The sequence below is a fragment of the Mustela erminea genome, chromosome 20 (genome assembly GCF_009829155.1).
Source record: "Mustela erminea isolate mMusErm1 chromosome 20, mMusErm1.Pri, whole genome shotgun sequence".
Taxonomy (NCBI): Eukaryota; Metazoa; Chordata; class Mammalia; order Carnivora; family Mustelidae; genus Mustela; species Mustela erminea.
Window position 1 is genome coordinate 16,162,058 of NC_045633.1, and position 14,001 is coordinate 16,176,058.

Sequence of the window (14,001 nt, forward strand, 5' to 3'; positions counted from 1 at the left end):
AAGATCCTTGGTCTGCCCAGTTAAGACCAGGGTCTTTGTATGCTGCATTGTCAGGGAACAGCCCCTCAATTGTTTTCTGGCTTGTTGATTTCATTGATTGATGTGAGCAGTAGAACGTTTTTCCAATAACAGTGCATAAGGGAATGCTGGGTATTAGTGATTCAAGCAGAGATGGGAATATAGAGGCCCACGGGCTTTCCCTTCTTCACCCCCAGCCTTTCTCCTCTGCCTTTGAGTTCCTTCCTTAGATCCCCAGTGACCCACTGGGCACAAGCAGACCCCCACTGGACAGATAGATAAAGGAGGGCTTATTGTCAGAGAGAGAGAAAATAGGACCGAACCGAGGCCTTTCGGTTCCTCGATAAGTAGGTGATGAGCACTTGCTTTATGCCAGGAACAGTTCCCGGTTCTGAAATGGGGTGCAGCAGAAAATGAGAAACGGATGCCCTATCCTTATAGGGCCCGTGTTCCCGGGTGGGGGTGTATCTGGAAATTCTTGGATACAGTCACCCTTTGAATTAGTGTACATCATCTCATTCTGCATACTGTGTGTGTGGAGGGGTTTTTGGGGTGTAGGGGGGCTACTTCCATGTACATCTGCCTGTTTGAGATCCTGAAGAGCTTGGCTACGTAGACACAGGTCATCAAGTGAGCTCATGGAAACTGCTTGTCCCATGACCTGGTTTTGTTCCCCCCACCCCTTTGGCTCTCTTGGAATTGATGCTTAATACATGGGATTTTTCCATGAACCCCTGTGCCAGCCCGTTCTTGAATAGTTAGGTGAGGCAGAGCCATTAGAGGTTAATGGTGATGTATTTGGTGCTGCTTGGGCGCCAGTACAGAAGACGATCCAGAATTGCAAACATTTCCAGAACCTCCACCAGGTTCCTGAGAGAACCGCATGTAGAAAAAACAAGGGCCCACGTAGGATGCCGAGAACGGCTTCCAGCAACTCCTGATAAAAGTATAATTAGGGCATGTCTCCTAGATCCTAGTCTGTACGTCCCTCTCCCAGTGGAAACTTTGGCCAAATGGTTCAGTGATGTTGTTTGGCAACGTGCGTGGGAGGAACGGTCCTATTCACAGAGAAAGCTTTGCCCTAACTTACTTAGTACAGTTTTAGACTACAAGGTTGCGTTACAAAAGACAGCATGTGGGTCTAGTCCCCCCAAAGCCACCTTCGGCTCAGATGTGCTCACTAAATAGAGACGGGGATGCCAGGCGGTGTGAAGGGGTCTATGTCCTTGCACCATAGCCTGGCCTGGGGATCCCGTGGGCTCTGAGCAACAAGACTAGTTCCTCTTCCCTGGGGGTTGGGATGTAAGGGAGCACATCGCCTCCCTTGCAGCACTGGGATTAGCAACCAAAATAGTCCTCCAGCATCTGAAAGATGAAAGCCATTTAATCTCACATTTTCGGAGGAGAAAAGATAATCATGTGAAACCATGACAACTCCTGTTACTGCCCCCATCCCTTATTACGTGCCGAAGACTCGGCTGGCCACGGCACACACCTTACCTTATCACGTTCCATCGAAGCTCAGCCCTATAATTACACAGTGGTGTGGCCGTTACAACCTTGCTTCTGTCGAAAGGGAGACAGATGGTCTGAGAGTTTAGGATACTTACCTGTGATGGGAAGCAGCAGCACAGCATTCTAACTCAGGCTGATTTGAAACTAAACGGTTGTCTCACAGACGCACCTCGGTCAGGCCGTGGCAGAGGACATGAGCCTTGAGTGAACGTGGTCCTGGATGCCTGGGTCTGGCCATTCCTTTGTTCCCTTACCCAACACATACTTCTAAGCTCATGCTGCAAGCCACCCTCTTTTAGGTGTTTTCGAAGCCCAGTGATAAGACAAAGATCCCTGCCTTTGTGGAACTTACCATCTCCTGTTCTCATTTTTAAAAAATCCATTCTTGCCCAGTCAAGGCAAGTGTCGTTACTATCTTTGAAATGGGCCACAATGGTTTTGAGTTGAAAGAGCGAATTTGGCGATCTATGTTACTATCTTTGAAATGGGCCACAATGGTTTTGAGTTGAAAGAGCAAATTTGGCGATCTGTGTGTTGGAGTGATTATGCTTCTGTCCTGATGTTTGAGTCTGAGTGAGCTCTGGGGTCATACCTTGGGCAGTTGTTTGGGGGAAATGGGAAAGCACTGACGAGCCTGTGAAATTGAGCACCGGGGCAAAGAGGGGGGGTACAGTCAGCTGGGGGCTTGTGGAATGACGCGGTGCACGCATGCGCCTGGGGAAGGGCCCGAGCTCGGGCTGGGAGCTCAAGAGGGGAGAGGGTTGATGCCCATCAGGGACCGGTTCAGGAAAGATGGGGTGGCGGGGTGGTGCTCAGACACGCATCAGAACGGGAGGGATCCCAAAGGACCACGAGAAGGCTACAGAGAGCAGAAAAATGTTTTCAAAGAAAGGGAGTGTCCCGAGGAGCAAAAAGAGGCTCAAGAGAACAGTGACCATTTTCAGAAACATGTAAATTACACGACAGACGAAGAAGGGCGAGGAGGCATTTCAGGGAGAGTGTGATTTGGCGGCGGCGGGGGGTGGGAGGGCTCCACCCCCCCCCCCCCAAGCCCCGGGGGGGATGTGGGAAATGGCGAAGCAGATGGGAAATGAACCAAAAATTGAGAAACACTAAATGGGTTATAGTGGCATTTGTGAGACAGTAAGAGAATTAGTCTGAAGGGGAATGGTGAATAATAAATATGTCTTGAGAACATTTTAAATAATCAGATTTTGGAAGTTAAAGGAGACTTATGCCCATAAAGATGAAAGAGAGAAAGGAGAAATCAGAGGAACTGAGACATTTTGAGTGAGAGTTCAAGGAACTTCGACAGCCCGTATATGGTTGGCTTTTCACCAGAGGGCAGAGAGACCCCTGGTCACAGCCGTGAGAAGCATGGCCATAAAAAGACCAGGTTGGGGGCCTCTGGGTGGCTCAGTGGGTTAAGCCTCTGCCTTTGGCTCAGGTCATGATCTCAGGGTCCTGGGATCAAGCCCCACTTCGGGCTCTCTGCTCAGTGGGGAGCCTGCTTCCTCCCCTCTCTCTCTGCCTGCCTCTCTGCCTGCTTGTGATCTTCCTCTGTCAAATAAATAAATAAAATCTTTAAAAAAAAAAAAAAAAACAGGTTGCCTCTGGGGTGGGGTGTTAGAGAGTATGACAGGGTGGAAAAATTGTAAATAAAAAAAAAATGCACAGGAAATGTCCATAAATCTTAGCTACTATTTATTAGGTAACAGCCATAAAGGAGGCATAGTGCTGGGCATTTTAAGGGCACCGTCCCTAAGGCTGCCCTGAACCCAGGAGTTAGGTAACGGTGAGCTGAAACCATGTGAGAATGTCTTGGCTGGTTCATACAGTTGAACCTGGTCCATTTTTTACAAGGAAAGAAATGAAGGCTCAGAGAATTTTAAATACAGTGCCCAACATGACACAGGTGGGAGCAAAGAGCCAGGCTTTGGATCCCTGTTCCATTTTCCAGTGTCCTAGAAATAGAAATTCATGGTTTTATTTATCAGCACCAGCTCTGTGCCAGGCTCTGTGTCTGGCACTAGAAACACGATGCTAAAGGTGGACGCGGTCCCTGCCTTCATGATGCGTCCTGTCTAGTGGTTAAAAAAAAATAGCAAAAACCCAAACCAAGGACAGTCAAGAAGAGCTGACCAATCACAGTAGAAGGCAAGCCTCATGTAATCTTAAACTTTCTGGCAGCGCGTTAAACAAGGAAAAAGAAGCAGATGCTATTAATTTTAATAATACGTCTCATTTCACCCAAGACGTCTGAAGTGTTTCAACACGAGATCAGTCTAAAATGACGCAGGAGATCTTTTGGCATGATTTTTCCCTCCGGAGTCTCCGGCTCCGGGGTGCGTTCCGTCCTTATGGCGTCTCTCGTTCAGACTGACATGTGCAGGTGTTCACCGGTCACGTGTCCTGGTGGCTGTTAACCCCAGGCAGCGCAGGTCTAGGAAGGACTTGACAATGCAGGCCGAATTTCATGGCAGTCCTGTTATAGGAAAAATTGCCTCTCTGTTCTTCAGTGTTCTTTCTGATCGCCTCGTATCTGCCCTTTGCAGGGCACAGAGTTCAAACAGTCGGCAAGTGTTCCTTTCATCTGGTCTTGGTGTCTGTTACACACCTACGCAGATGCCGCAGGAAACTTGTCCGCGTGTACAGCCCATAACTTTACGTATTTTCTAGTTTAGCATTGTGTATGTCACGGACATCTTAAAAAAAAAACAAAAAAACAAAAAAACAAAAAACAAGAAAACAACTACTTGGCTTTGTCATTAGTGGTTGGTAATAACACAGTGGTTGGACCCTTCTGCAAACCCCCAGAGCACCCCCATCTGGCCACATTTTGCCAGCATTGCTTCCCTGCTATTTACAGCTCCTGAAGGAAATAGCGAGGATGGAAATCGAAGCTCAGCAGCCGCCCGGAATTTCTAATATTTCATCTGGTCACTAAAAGTTTATAATCCATTTTGGAGAGAGAAACAAAACAGTGTTAAGATTTTACGGTTTAATACAAGTACCCAGCAGGTGTTAATGGGGACCAAGCAGTGGGGTGTGTAATAGGATTTCCCTAGGTAAAGAATTCTGCTTGGGAGCCGGTTTAGATGGGGAGAAAGTCTGAGAAAATATGAATTGTCTTTCCTAGACATTGGTTGGGGGAATTGAAGGTAGTCGGTGCTCACATCCTGCTAACTTCATAATGAAATTACTGTTCAGCAAAAAAATTCTGTTCGTGCCCCACCCCCCTCATACCTGCCCAAGGGAGTGAGGGAGGACTGTTAATAATAAAAACAGAAGGAAAAACAATAAAACGATATTAGTGTTGAGTATCCAGACTCATCGGTCCAGAATAGTGAATCCTAAAGGAACACAGAAAATGAGGGGGCACGAGAACATCTGTCTCGTGGTTTCCATGTAATCGGAAGAGGAGTGATCGCGTCTAATTCATCTCCCGGCTCGTGCCGCCTGATCTCACTGCAAGACGGGAGAAGGGGAGTGGGTAGAGGAAGTAGAGATGGGAAGTAAGGAAGAGGGAGGTTTGAGTAAATTCAGCCGGCGAATCGAAAGATCTGGTTGTTCATGAGTCCACGCTCGCTCCTTGAGCCAAATGGCAACTGTGATGCTTCCGGGTCGTGCGCCCCGCATAACCTTGAGAATGGCTCTCGCCAGGGCCACGCGTCTAGGTCAGAAGCAAAGCCTTTGCTCTCTGGTCCGCCTTTTCCAAAGAAGATAACCAACTGGATATTTCTGAATCTCTTGATAATTGGAATTTTCAGTTCCCCCTGCCTTTGGGTCATGGGGTAGATCCATCCCGAGCTCTGTTCATCCCAAAGTGTCGGGCAAGTCAAACCCTGGCCTGGTAGCTAATTTGATTCAGCAACATCAAACAGAACGATACATTAAAAACCTCTGAGTTTGGGGCAGCAAGTACGGAGACTTGATCATGGATACCGGACTAGCCCTGGTAAAGGCCGATCATGGGAGAGTCCGTGACCAGTCTTCCAACCTGTCCCGTGGTTCTGTGCCGTTGGCTTGGTGGTTTCCCCCCTGCGGGGCATCACCACCCATCGCCCCTGGCCGAGTTCACCCAGCCAGCCCTTCTTCTTCCTTGCACTGTGTCTCCTGCTGCCGGCTGTGCCTCTTGCAGTAGAATCAGCCACCTTCTTCCTCAGGCTCTTGACTAGCCTACTTAGTACGTGTCTCTGATTTTACACTTCGCTGTTCTCAACTGCAGTTCCGTATTACAGAACATTATATATGTGTTTACTTTGTTGTTTTTCCCATCACAGTTCTTGGCACAGGTCATGGTAGGGAGTAGGTATGCCGGTGTCTTTTGGATATTGATGGGTAGGTGGATGAATGGATGGACAGAAGGATAGACAGACGGATGTAGGCATGGCTGGCTGGCGCTTCTGGTGAGGATATCTTAACGTACTCAACCACCAAACATGAACCCCAGCCCTACGGTGTGCCAGACAATATAATAAGGCTAAAAATAACCACGGGAAACAAAACTGAAAGTCAACTGGGAAAATATAAACGACTTAATTTACACCCCTCACACACACACACACACACACACACACACACACAATTAATGACTTTTTTTTAGCCATAAACAAAAATGAAGTTGTCCTCCAGGGCAGAGAAGGAAAGAAGCAGTTATATCTCTGCTTCTCTTGCCAGCAAATCTATGCATCCCTCCTCTGTTTAAAACCTTTCGTAGATCTCTCCAGCCTTCTGAACAAAACCCAAATGCTTTAGGGTAGCATTCAAGGTCCTTTAGGATCCGGCTTCAGGGATCCACACCAGAGGAATCCCCCTGCCCTAATAGCTTATTAAGCTATTCCCTGTTTTCCCCAGCGTGTGCCACGCTGCCAACCTTTGCTGACTCTTCTTTCCTCAAGGTGATGCCTTTGCTCAGAATTCTTTTCTCCTTCTCCTCGTTTTTTTTTTTTTGTTGTTGTTGTTGTTGTTGTTGTTTTAAAGGAGGCTTCATGCTCAACACTGAGCCCAATGCAGGGCTTGAACTCATGACCCTGAGATCAAGACCTGAGCTGAAATCAAGTCAGACACTTAACCGCTTAACCAACAGAGCCACCCAATCACCTGTCTCTCGCCTCTTCTTAACGCTTTTCTCTTCAAGATTACCCAGGAAGCCCCACCCCCGAGCCCTTAGCCTGAGTGAGGGGCCTCCCTCTGCATTCCTGCTTCTCCCACTTCTTAAGCATCCCTCCATGAGCGGAGTTCTTCGTGCTGTCATTGTTTTTTTTTTTTTTTTTTTAAGATTTTATTTATTCCTTTGACAGAGACAGATCAGAAGTAGGCAGAGAGGAAGGCAGAGAGAGGAGGAAGCAGGCTCCCTGCCGAGCAGAGAGCCCGATGCGGGACTCGATCCCAGGACCCTGAGATCATGACCTGAGCTGAAGGCAGAGGCTTTAACCTACTGAGCCACCCAGGCGCCCCGTGCTGTCATTGTTAATGTGCCTGTGTTACTGGGTGGTGAACGTGTGGGTAGGAGGGCGGACAGGCACTGTGGTTTTTATTTCCATATCTATAGGACTCCCCATAGGGCCTGACACATAATAGACACGCAGCAAATAGTTGTTGAATCAACAGAAAATATCCTACCAGGCACCTCGCGTGCCCCCAGGAGGAGAGTGGTTACTCTCTGCTCCTTCTGGAATTGCAGTGATATATTTTTTCTGTTTTTTAACAGACACTATTTGCAGGAAATTTGGAGAACACAAAGATACACAAAAGAAAATATAAGGTACCTGTAATCCTTCTATGCACAGACAAACCTTATTTTTATCCTCTCCTGCTTATTTAATGTGAAAGAGTGAGCATTTTCTCCTCTCCATTAACTTGTCATCGAAAATATGATTTTCAAAACCCCAAATAGTTTATTGAGTGGATACACAATATTTGGGTTTTTTTTTTGCCTTTTCCCCAATTTCTTTACCTTGTCCTGGGAGACCTGATTTCCCCCCCATAGGACACAGCCCAGGGCAGACATGTGACCAGTTAGGACAGTGTCTCGCTTTTGAATTTTTTATACTCTATTTCTCCTCGTTAATATTTTACTTCTTCAGCTACTTTTGGAATTAAAGGTGTATAAACCAAGAAAATGCCGTGGTCTCGAGATACCCTGTCTCTCTGGGATCTCTAAATACTTCAACCCACCATACTACTTTCATTGAGTTTCTGTTAATTGATGTGTTCCCTTGGAAGTCTCCAACAAGATCACCTTTTTCTCAAGCTACAAAAGATGTGGATTCCTGGGGATCCTGCCCCCCCAAATCCTGGGAGGGGAGCTCTGCCATGCCTCCCTCCTCGTCCACATCCAGCCTGCCTGTAGGCAAGGTGGCTTTGAATAGGGGTGGAGGTAAGATGGTCATAAGGCAGACAGACGTCCTGCGCAACAGAAGTGCTAGGACAGTGGTTGACCACGCGGATGTTCCATAAGGCAGATGCTGAGATGTTGTCCTTGTTGCTTCTCTCTTCCCAACCTTCACATCACTGATTACCTGCTAAATATTCTCCACCTGATCCTGTTTGTGGCGACTCGTCCTCCTCCGTTGGGGCCACGGCAGAGCCAAAGCCAACATCATCTCTGACCTGGAGAATAAGCACACTGTAACCCACCCCTCCGTACTCACTCTGGTCACCTCCAACCCCCTCTCTGCGCAGCCCTCAAGTCAAGTCTGATTGTTTCGACTCCTTGATTAAAATCTTCAGTGTGGTCTTAATGTTTTAAAACAAGGACAGATGGGGTACCTGGGTGGCTCAGTGGGTTAAAGCCTCTGCCTTCAGCTCGGGTCATGATCTCAGGGTCCTCAGATCGAACCCCACATCGGTGGGGGGGGGGGGTCTCTGCTCAGCAGGGAGCCTGCTTCCTCCTCTCTCTCTGCCTGCCTCTCTCTCTCTGTGTCAAATAAATAAATAAAATCTTTAAAAAAAATAATAAAACAAGGACAGAACTCTTGAATGTGGCCTAAAAACCTTGGCACTGTCTCTCCTATTCACCTTCTCAGCCACACCACATCCCACATTCTTCTATCTCTCTCTGCTTCGGTCTCATTGGTTTGCAGAGAGTGTCGTGTGTGTACAGCCACAGGGCCTTTGCACCTACTACCCTTTTTACCTCGAATTTACTTACGTCTTTTTTTTAACCTCGTTAATGCTGACTCATCTTTCCAGTGAAGCCAGACTTCCTCAGAGAAGCCCTGCCTGACCCCTGTTTCACTTCCAGACAGGCCACCCACGTCACTCTGATAACGCTTGTCATAGATCTGTAAATGATTAATGCCCGTTCTCTCCTCTAGACTGGAAGCTTCATGAGGGGAGGGATCATGTCTGTTTCCTTTATTTTTGTTGTTGTTGTTGTTTGTTTGTTTCCTTATTTATCCTGGGTCAAGTGTCTGAGTCCTGGCATGTAGCAAGCGTTTAGTAAGATTAGTGGGATAAGTAAAGAAGAAGTGGAATACCATTTCTTTGAAGTTGCATCCCATATGGCCAAAGAGCCCGCAGCTTCCTTTAGGGAAACTTGTTACAACGTAATAGAACATGCTTTAAGATCTCCTGTAATGTCATTTGAACAGAGGTCTGTGGGTGCGGCAGGGCCAAAAGGTACTGTCGCATGTGCTAATGACAGTCCGTTGCTAACATCTGTATAGAGTGGGGGATTCCAAGAGTGAGTAGAGGCTCCTGGAAACGAGTGCCTGGCCAGTTAGCAGTGCCAGCATGGGTACCAGTACTCCCACACAGAGAGGCCACTTGTCGCAGGTGATGATGGCCACGTAAGCCTCTCTCTTCTGTGAGTTACCCAGATGGTGCCATCCACTCATCTGACCTCTTTCCTTCTTCCCTAAAAACTTGTCTCTCTCTCTTCTTCTCTCTAGATTCATGGTCAACGTGACATGGGATGGCAAAGACTTGTCCTTCACTGAGGAAGGCTATCAGGTGCACCCCAGGCTGGTGGTGATTGTGCTGAACAAGGACCGAGAATGGGAGAAGGTGAGCATCCTTCTGCATGTGGAGTGCTGGGGGTGGGAAGGCTGAAAGCGTGGGCGTGGAAGGGCTCAGCAGCTCCTTTCCCCAGCACATTTCCTACGGAGTCGCTCCAGATCCCATGCCACCACTAGGAGCAGATCTTTCTTGGCACGAGTTGGACCAAATATCATAAGGTGTAGCTGGAATGCTTTTTCTAGGTCAGCTTTGGTAACTGTGTGCTGTTCCTTGTGTCAGCTTCTCCAGTCTCATTGGGAAGGGTCCTTGAAGGATTTAGGATAAGTAATTTAAAGACTAAAGGTTGGTTCACGTTGTTGGAATAGCAAAGGGTTACCATAGAGCAGCGATCTCACCAGTTTGCCTATACCCATATTAAGTACCGTGTTTACACATTTTGCCATGTACCTAAACCCCTATATTTACGCTTACATTGTCTTTTACTTTAAATCAACTAGTTCCCAAAACTTAAGTGTATCACTTCTGTAAATCACAGATAGGAGAAGAAGGTTATAGTTTTCATAAGGCACATTTTCTAGGACATATATATTAACTCTTGAAAAATATAAAACATAACTCTACAGGAAAAATCATCACACTGCTCCCCCCAGCAAGCCGTGTCCTGAGTCAGACAGGGGAAATGTCACAGGGGTTTTATAGACAACCCCATGCAAACTATGGCAGTATCCGCCCCACTTGCCCTCTCTCCCCACCAAATCCCAAATTCCTCGCCACACCATCACATAAAGAGCAGAACAAAAGATAGTGAAAGGAAGCAGAACAAAAGATAGTGACCTGAGCCGAAATCAAGAGTCATTATCTTGTCTTTCTTGACAAGCAAAGCATGGCTTCTGAACCACCTCAAGCAACTTGAAATTTCACTTTGCACATCAGATGGAGCTTGAGAGATCCTAGACGATAGGAAGATGTGGGATATGTGGTGGGAGCCGTACTGTAATTAACTAGAATCAGAAGAAAGTACTGTGGAAACAGAAGCATTGACTTTGGGGGATCTGGGATGGTTTCCTAGAAGGAAAGATAGAAAGAAAGCTCTGGAAGATTTTTGCTTGCTATACCCATCAGCTACAAAAGAGACTTACCTTAAAGCATACTTAGAAAAGTCCCCAGCAGTCTGAAAAGTCACAAGCAGACCGTGTCCTGGAGCATAAAACAAGTCTCGATATGTTACAAAGGATGGAAATAATGGAGAATACGTTTTTGGACCACACAGTGTTAAAATAAAAGGTTATAATAAAAGTAGATCCAGGGAATCCCCAGATGTTTGGAAAATAGATAATACTTCTGAATAGCTCATGGGTCAAAGAAGAAATCAAAACACATTAGCAAATATTTTGAATGAAATGACAATAAAAACACAGCATAGCAGATTTGAAGAATAAAGCTGAAGGTGTGCTTAGGGGGACGTTTATAGCTTGAAATAATTTAAAAAAACAAGGCATATGTAAAGTCATTGATTTAAGCTTCTGCATTGAGAAGCTAGAAAAAGAAGAGCAAAGTAAACCCAAATGAAATGGAAGAAAATCACAAATATAAGAGTAAAATTCAAGATAGAACACAAAATATAGAGAAAATCAACAAAGCCAAAAGGTAGTTCTTTGAAAAGATTAATTAAATTTATAATTTCTAGAAAGAGTGATCACATGAAACAGATAAAAGACAAAAACTAATGAAAAAAATACTAAAAATGCAAGAGGAAATATCACTACAGTCGTTACAGATCCTGCAGACACTAAAATGATAAAAAAATTATGAATAATGTATGTCAACAAATTCCACTATGTAGATAAAATGGGTACATTTTTTGTAAAACAAACAATAAAACCCACAAATTTCCAAAATGTCCTAAAAATGAAATGGAGGTCTGAAGTCTCTAAGTTTCTAAACTCTAAACTTGCTAAGAAATTGAATTTATAACCGAAATCTTTCCCATTTCAAAAACAATAAAAACTCCTGACCTAGATGGCTTGGCTGTGAATTCCATCAGACATTTTAAAAAGAAATAACACCAGTCTACATGGTGTTTCAATATATTAATAATCAAATTCAAGCAATATATTTAAAAAATAATATATCATGGATAAATAGTGTTTACCCTAGGATCTCAAGATTGGTTTAACATTCAAAAAATAAATCAATGTAACTTACCATATTAATGTAATGAAGGAGAAAAATGTAATCTCAGTAGATGCAGAGAAAGCATTTGACAAAATCTGATATATCCATTTGTGATACAGGAGGGAGATTTCTCAATCTGATAAAGGTTATCTATGAAATTCCTATAACTCACATCTCCTACAGTGATGAAATGATGAAAGTAAATCTACAGGCATGCTTTCAATTGCTTTCTGAGGAATAATTATGAAAATGGGGGAAAGGAAAGTCTTTTTTTTTTTTTTAAGATTTATTTATTTTAGAGAGACAGAGAGCTTGTTGGGAGTGGGGATCGTGGCGTGAGGACAGAGGGAGAGGCAGAGAATCTCAAGTAGATTCTACACTGAGTGTGGAGCCCTACTTGGGGCTCGATCTCACAACCCGAGATCATAACCTGAGCCGAAACCAAGAGTCAGACAGAACCGACTAAGCCACCCAGGCACCTCAAAAGGAAAGTCTTTTTAATAAATGGCACTAAATTAATCAGATATCCGTATAGAGAAAAAAAAAAAAGAATACCCTGACCCGTAGCTCACATTATACATAAAAATTACTTCCATTTCAGACCTAAATGTAAAAGCTAAAACTGTGAAGATTTGAGAAGAACATTTAGGAGGATATCAGTGTGATCTGAGAAAACAGAATGCAAAAGGCATTTAGTGTATAGTAAAAATAGCAAACTGGGGATGCCTGCGTGGCTCAGTCAGTTAAGCGTCTGCCTTCAGCTCAGGTCATGATCTCAAGATCCTGGGATCGAGCCCTGCATAATGATCTTTGCTCAGAGGGGACTGTGCTTCTCCCTGTCCCTCCGTGCTCTCTCTTTCACACACACACACACATGCATATGTATTCTCTCTCTCAAATAAATAAAATCTTAAAAATAAATAAATAGACTGAACTCCATCAAAATTTAAAATTTTTTGTATTTTTCTCATGTGCAGACATTGTTAGAAAATGAAAAAGGGATGCCACAGGTTGGGGAAAAAATACTAACTCTCTGTGTATATCCCAAAGGGCTCATGTCCAGAATATATAAAGAACTCCTATAAATCAATAATAAAAAATAAAACAATACAAAAGTGGGAAATTACGTTAGACACTTGGCAGAAGATATTACTCAGATGGCCAATAAGTAAGTGAAAACATGCTTACCACTGTTGACCATCAGAGATAAGCAAACTAAAACCATCATGATCTATCACTTCCCACCCACTGAATGGTTAAAATGAAAAAGACTGACAATACCAAGTGTTGGTAAGGACATGGAGCAACTGAATTTCTTATATATTTCCAGTGGGAATGTAAAACTACAGCCACCATGGAAAAGTGTTGGGCAGTTTCTTATAAAGCAAAAAGCATACACAAACCTTCCAACTCAGCAATTACATCCTAGGTATTTACTGTAAAGAAATAGAAACATATATCCCAAAAGTAATATTCGTATAAGAATGTTCATCACAACTTTACTCATCATGGCAAAACATCAGAAGGAGTGCGACTGTCCATCGACAAAGAATGGGTAAATAAATTATGGCATATTCATAAAGTGGCATGCTACTCATATTAAGGAATGAATTGGTAATACATAGAGCTAGAACACGAATGAATTGCCAGAATGTTATATGGAACAAAAAAGCCAGAGACCTAGAGGAATATACCGTATAAATCCATTTATGTGAAGTTCAAGAAGAGGCAAAACCAGTCTATGCAGTTCGATACAAGGATAATGATTGCTTTTGTGACAGGGGGCCATCCATAGGAAAGGGGCCCAGGAGCTTTCTAGAGTGATGGCAATGTTTCCAAAGGGACCTAGGAGCTTTCTAGAGTGATGACAATGTTTCCTATCTTGAACATTTGTCAAAATGTGTCAAACTATCACCCAAGATCTGTTTATTTTATTGCATGTCATTGTACCTTAATTCAAAATAATTTTCAAAACCCTTCAAATTGTGATACCCAGCACAATTAACTATTAGTGTTTACTGAGTTTTTGTATTTAACTTCCAGACACGAATACTAGTTATGTCAACAATAACCATTGTTCATTGAACACTTACACTATTTCTTCTCTAGGTTGTACACCCAAGCACTGAATCACACTTCATTTATTCATCCAAGAAATATTCAAGGCTGACTGTGTGCCAGGCACTATTCTATTCTTGGTGCTTGGAATCTATTAGTCAATAAAAAATACCCCCCCCCCCCCAAAAAAAAAAACGAAAATTCTGCACTCATGGAACTTAGATTCTAGTCTGTATGTGCAGGAGCGTGGGGTGGGAGTCTGTGTTTTTT

General features: G+C 44.2%; 1 protein-coding gene across 7 annotated transcripts in view; it reads left to right on the forward strand.

Moving 5' to 3' along the window:
* The window catches only part of GRIN2A (glutamate ionotropic receptor NMDA type subunit 2A), a 609,475-nt gene that overhangs the window by 483,097 nt on the left and 112,377 nt on the right, over window positions 1–14,001 (forward strand). For all 7 annotated transcript variants that reach the window (XM_032327993.1, XM_032327998.1, XM_032327995.1 and 4 more), the window contains one exon: window positions 9,432–9,546. In XM_032327993.1, the coding sequence (XP_032183884.1) occupies window positions 9,432–9,546 (115 nt within the window). The remainder of the gene's footprint in view (window positions 1–9,431; window positions 9,547–14,001) is intronic.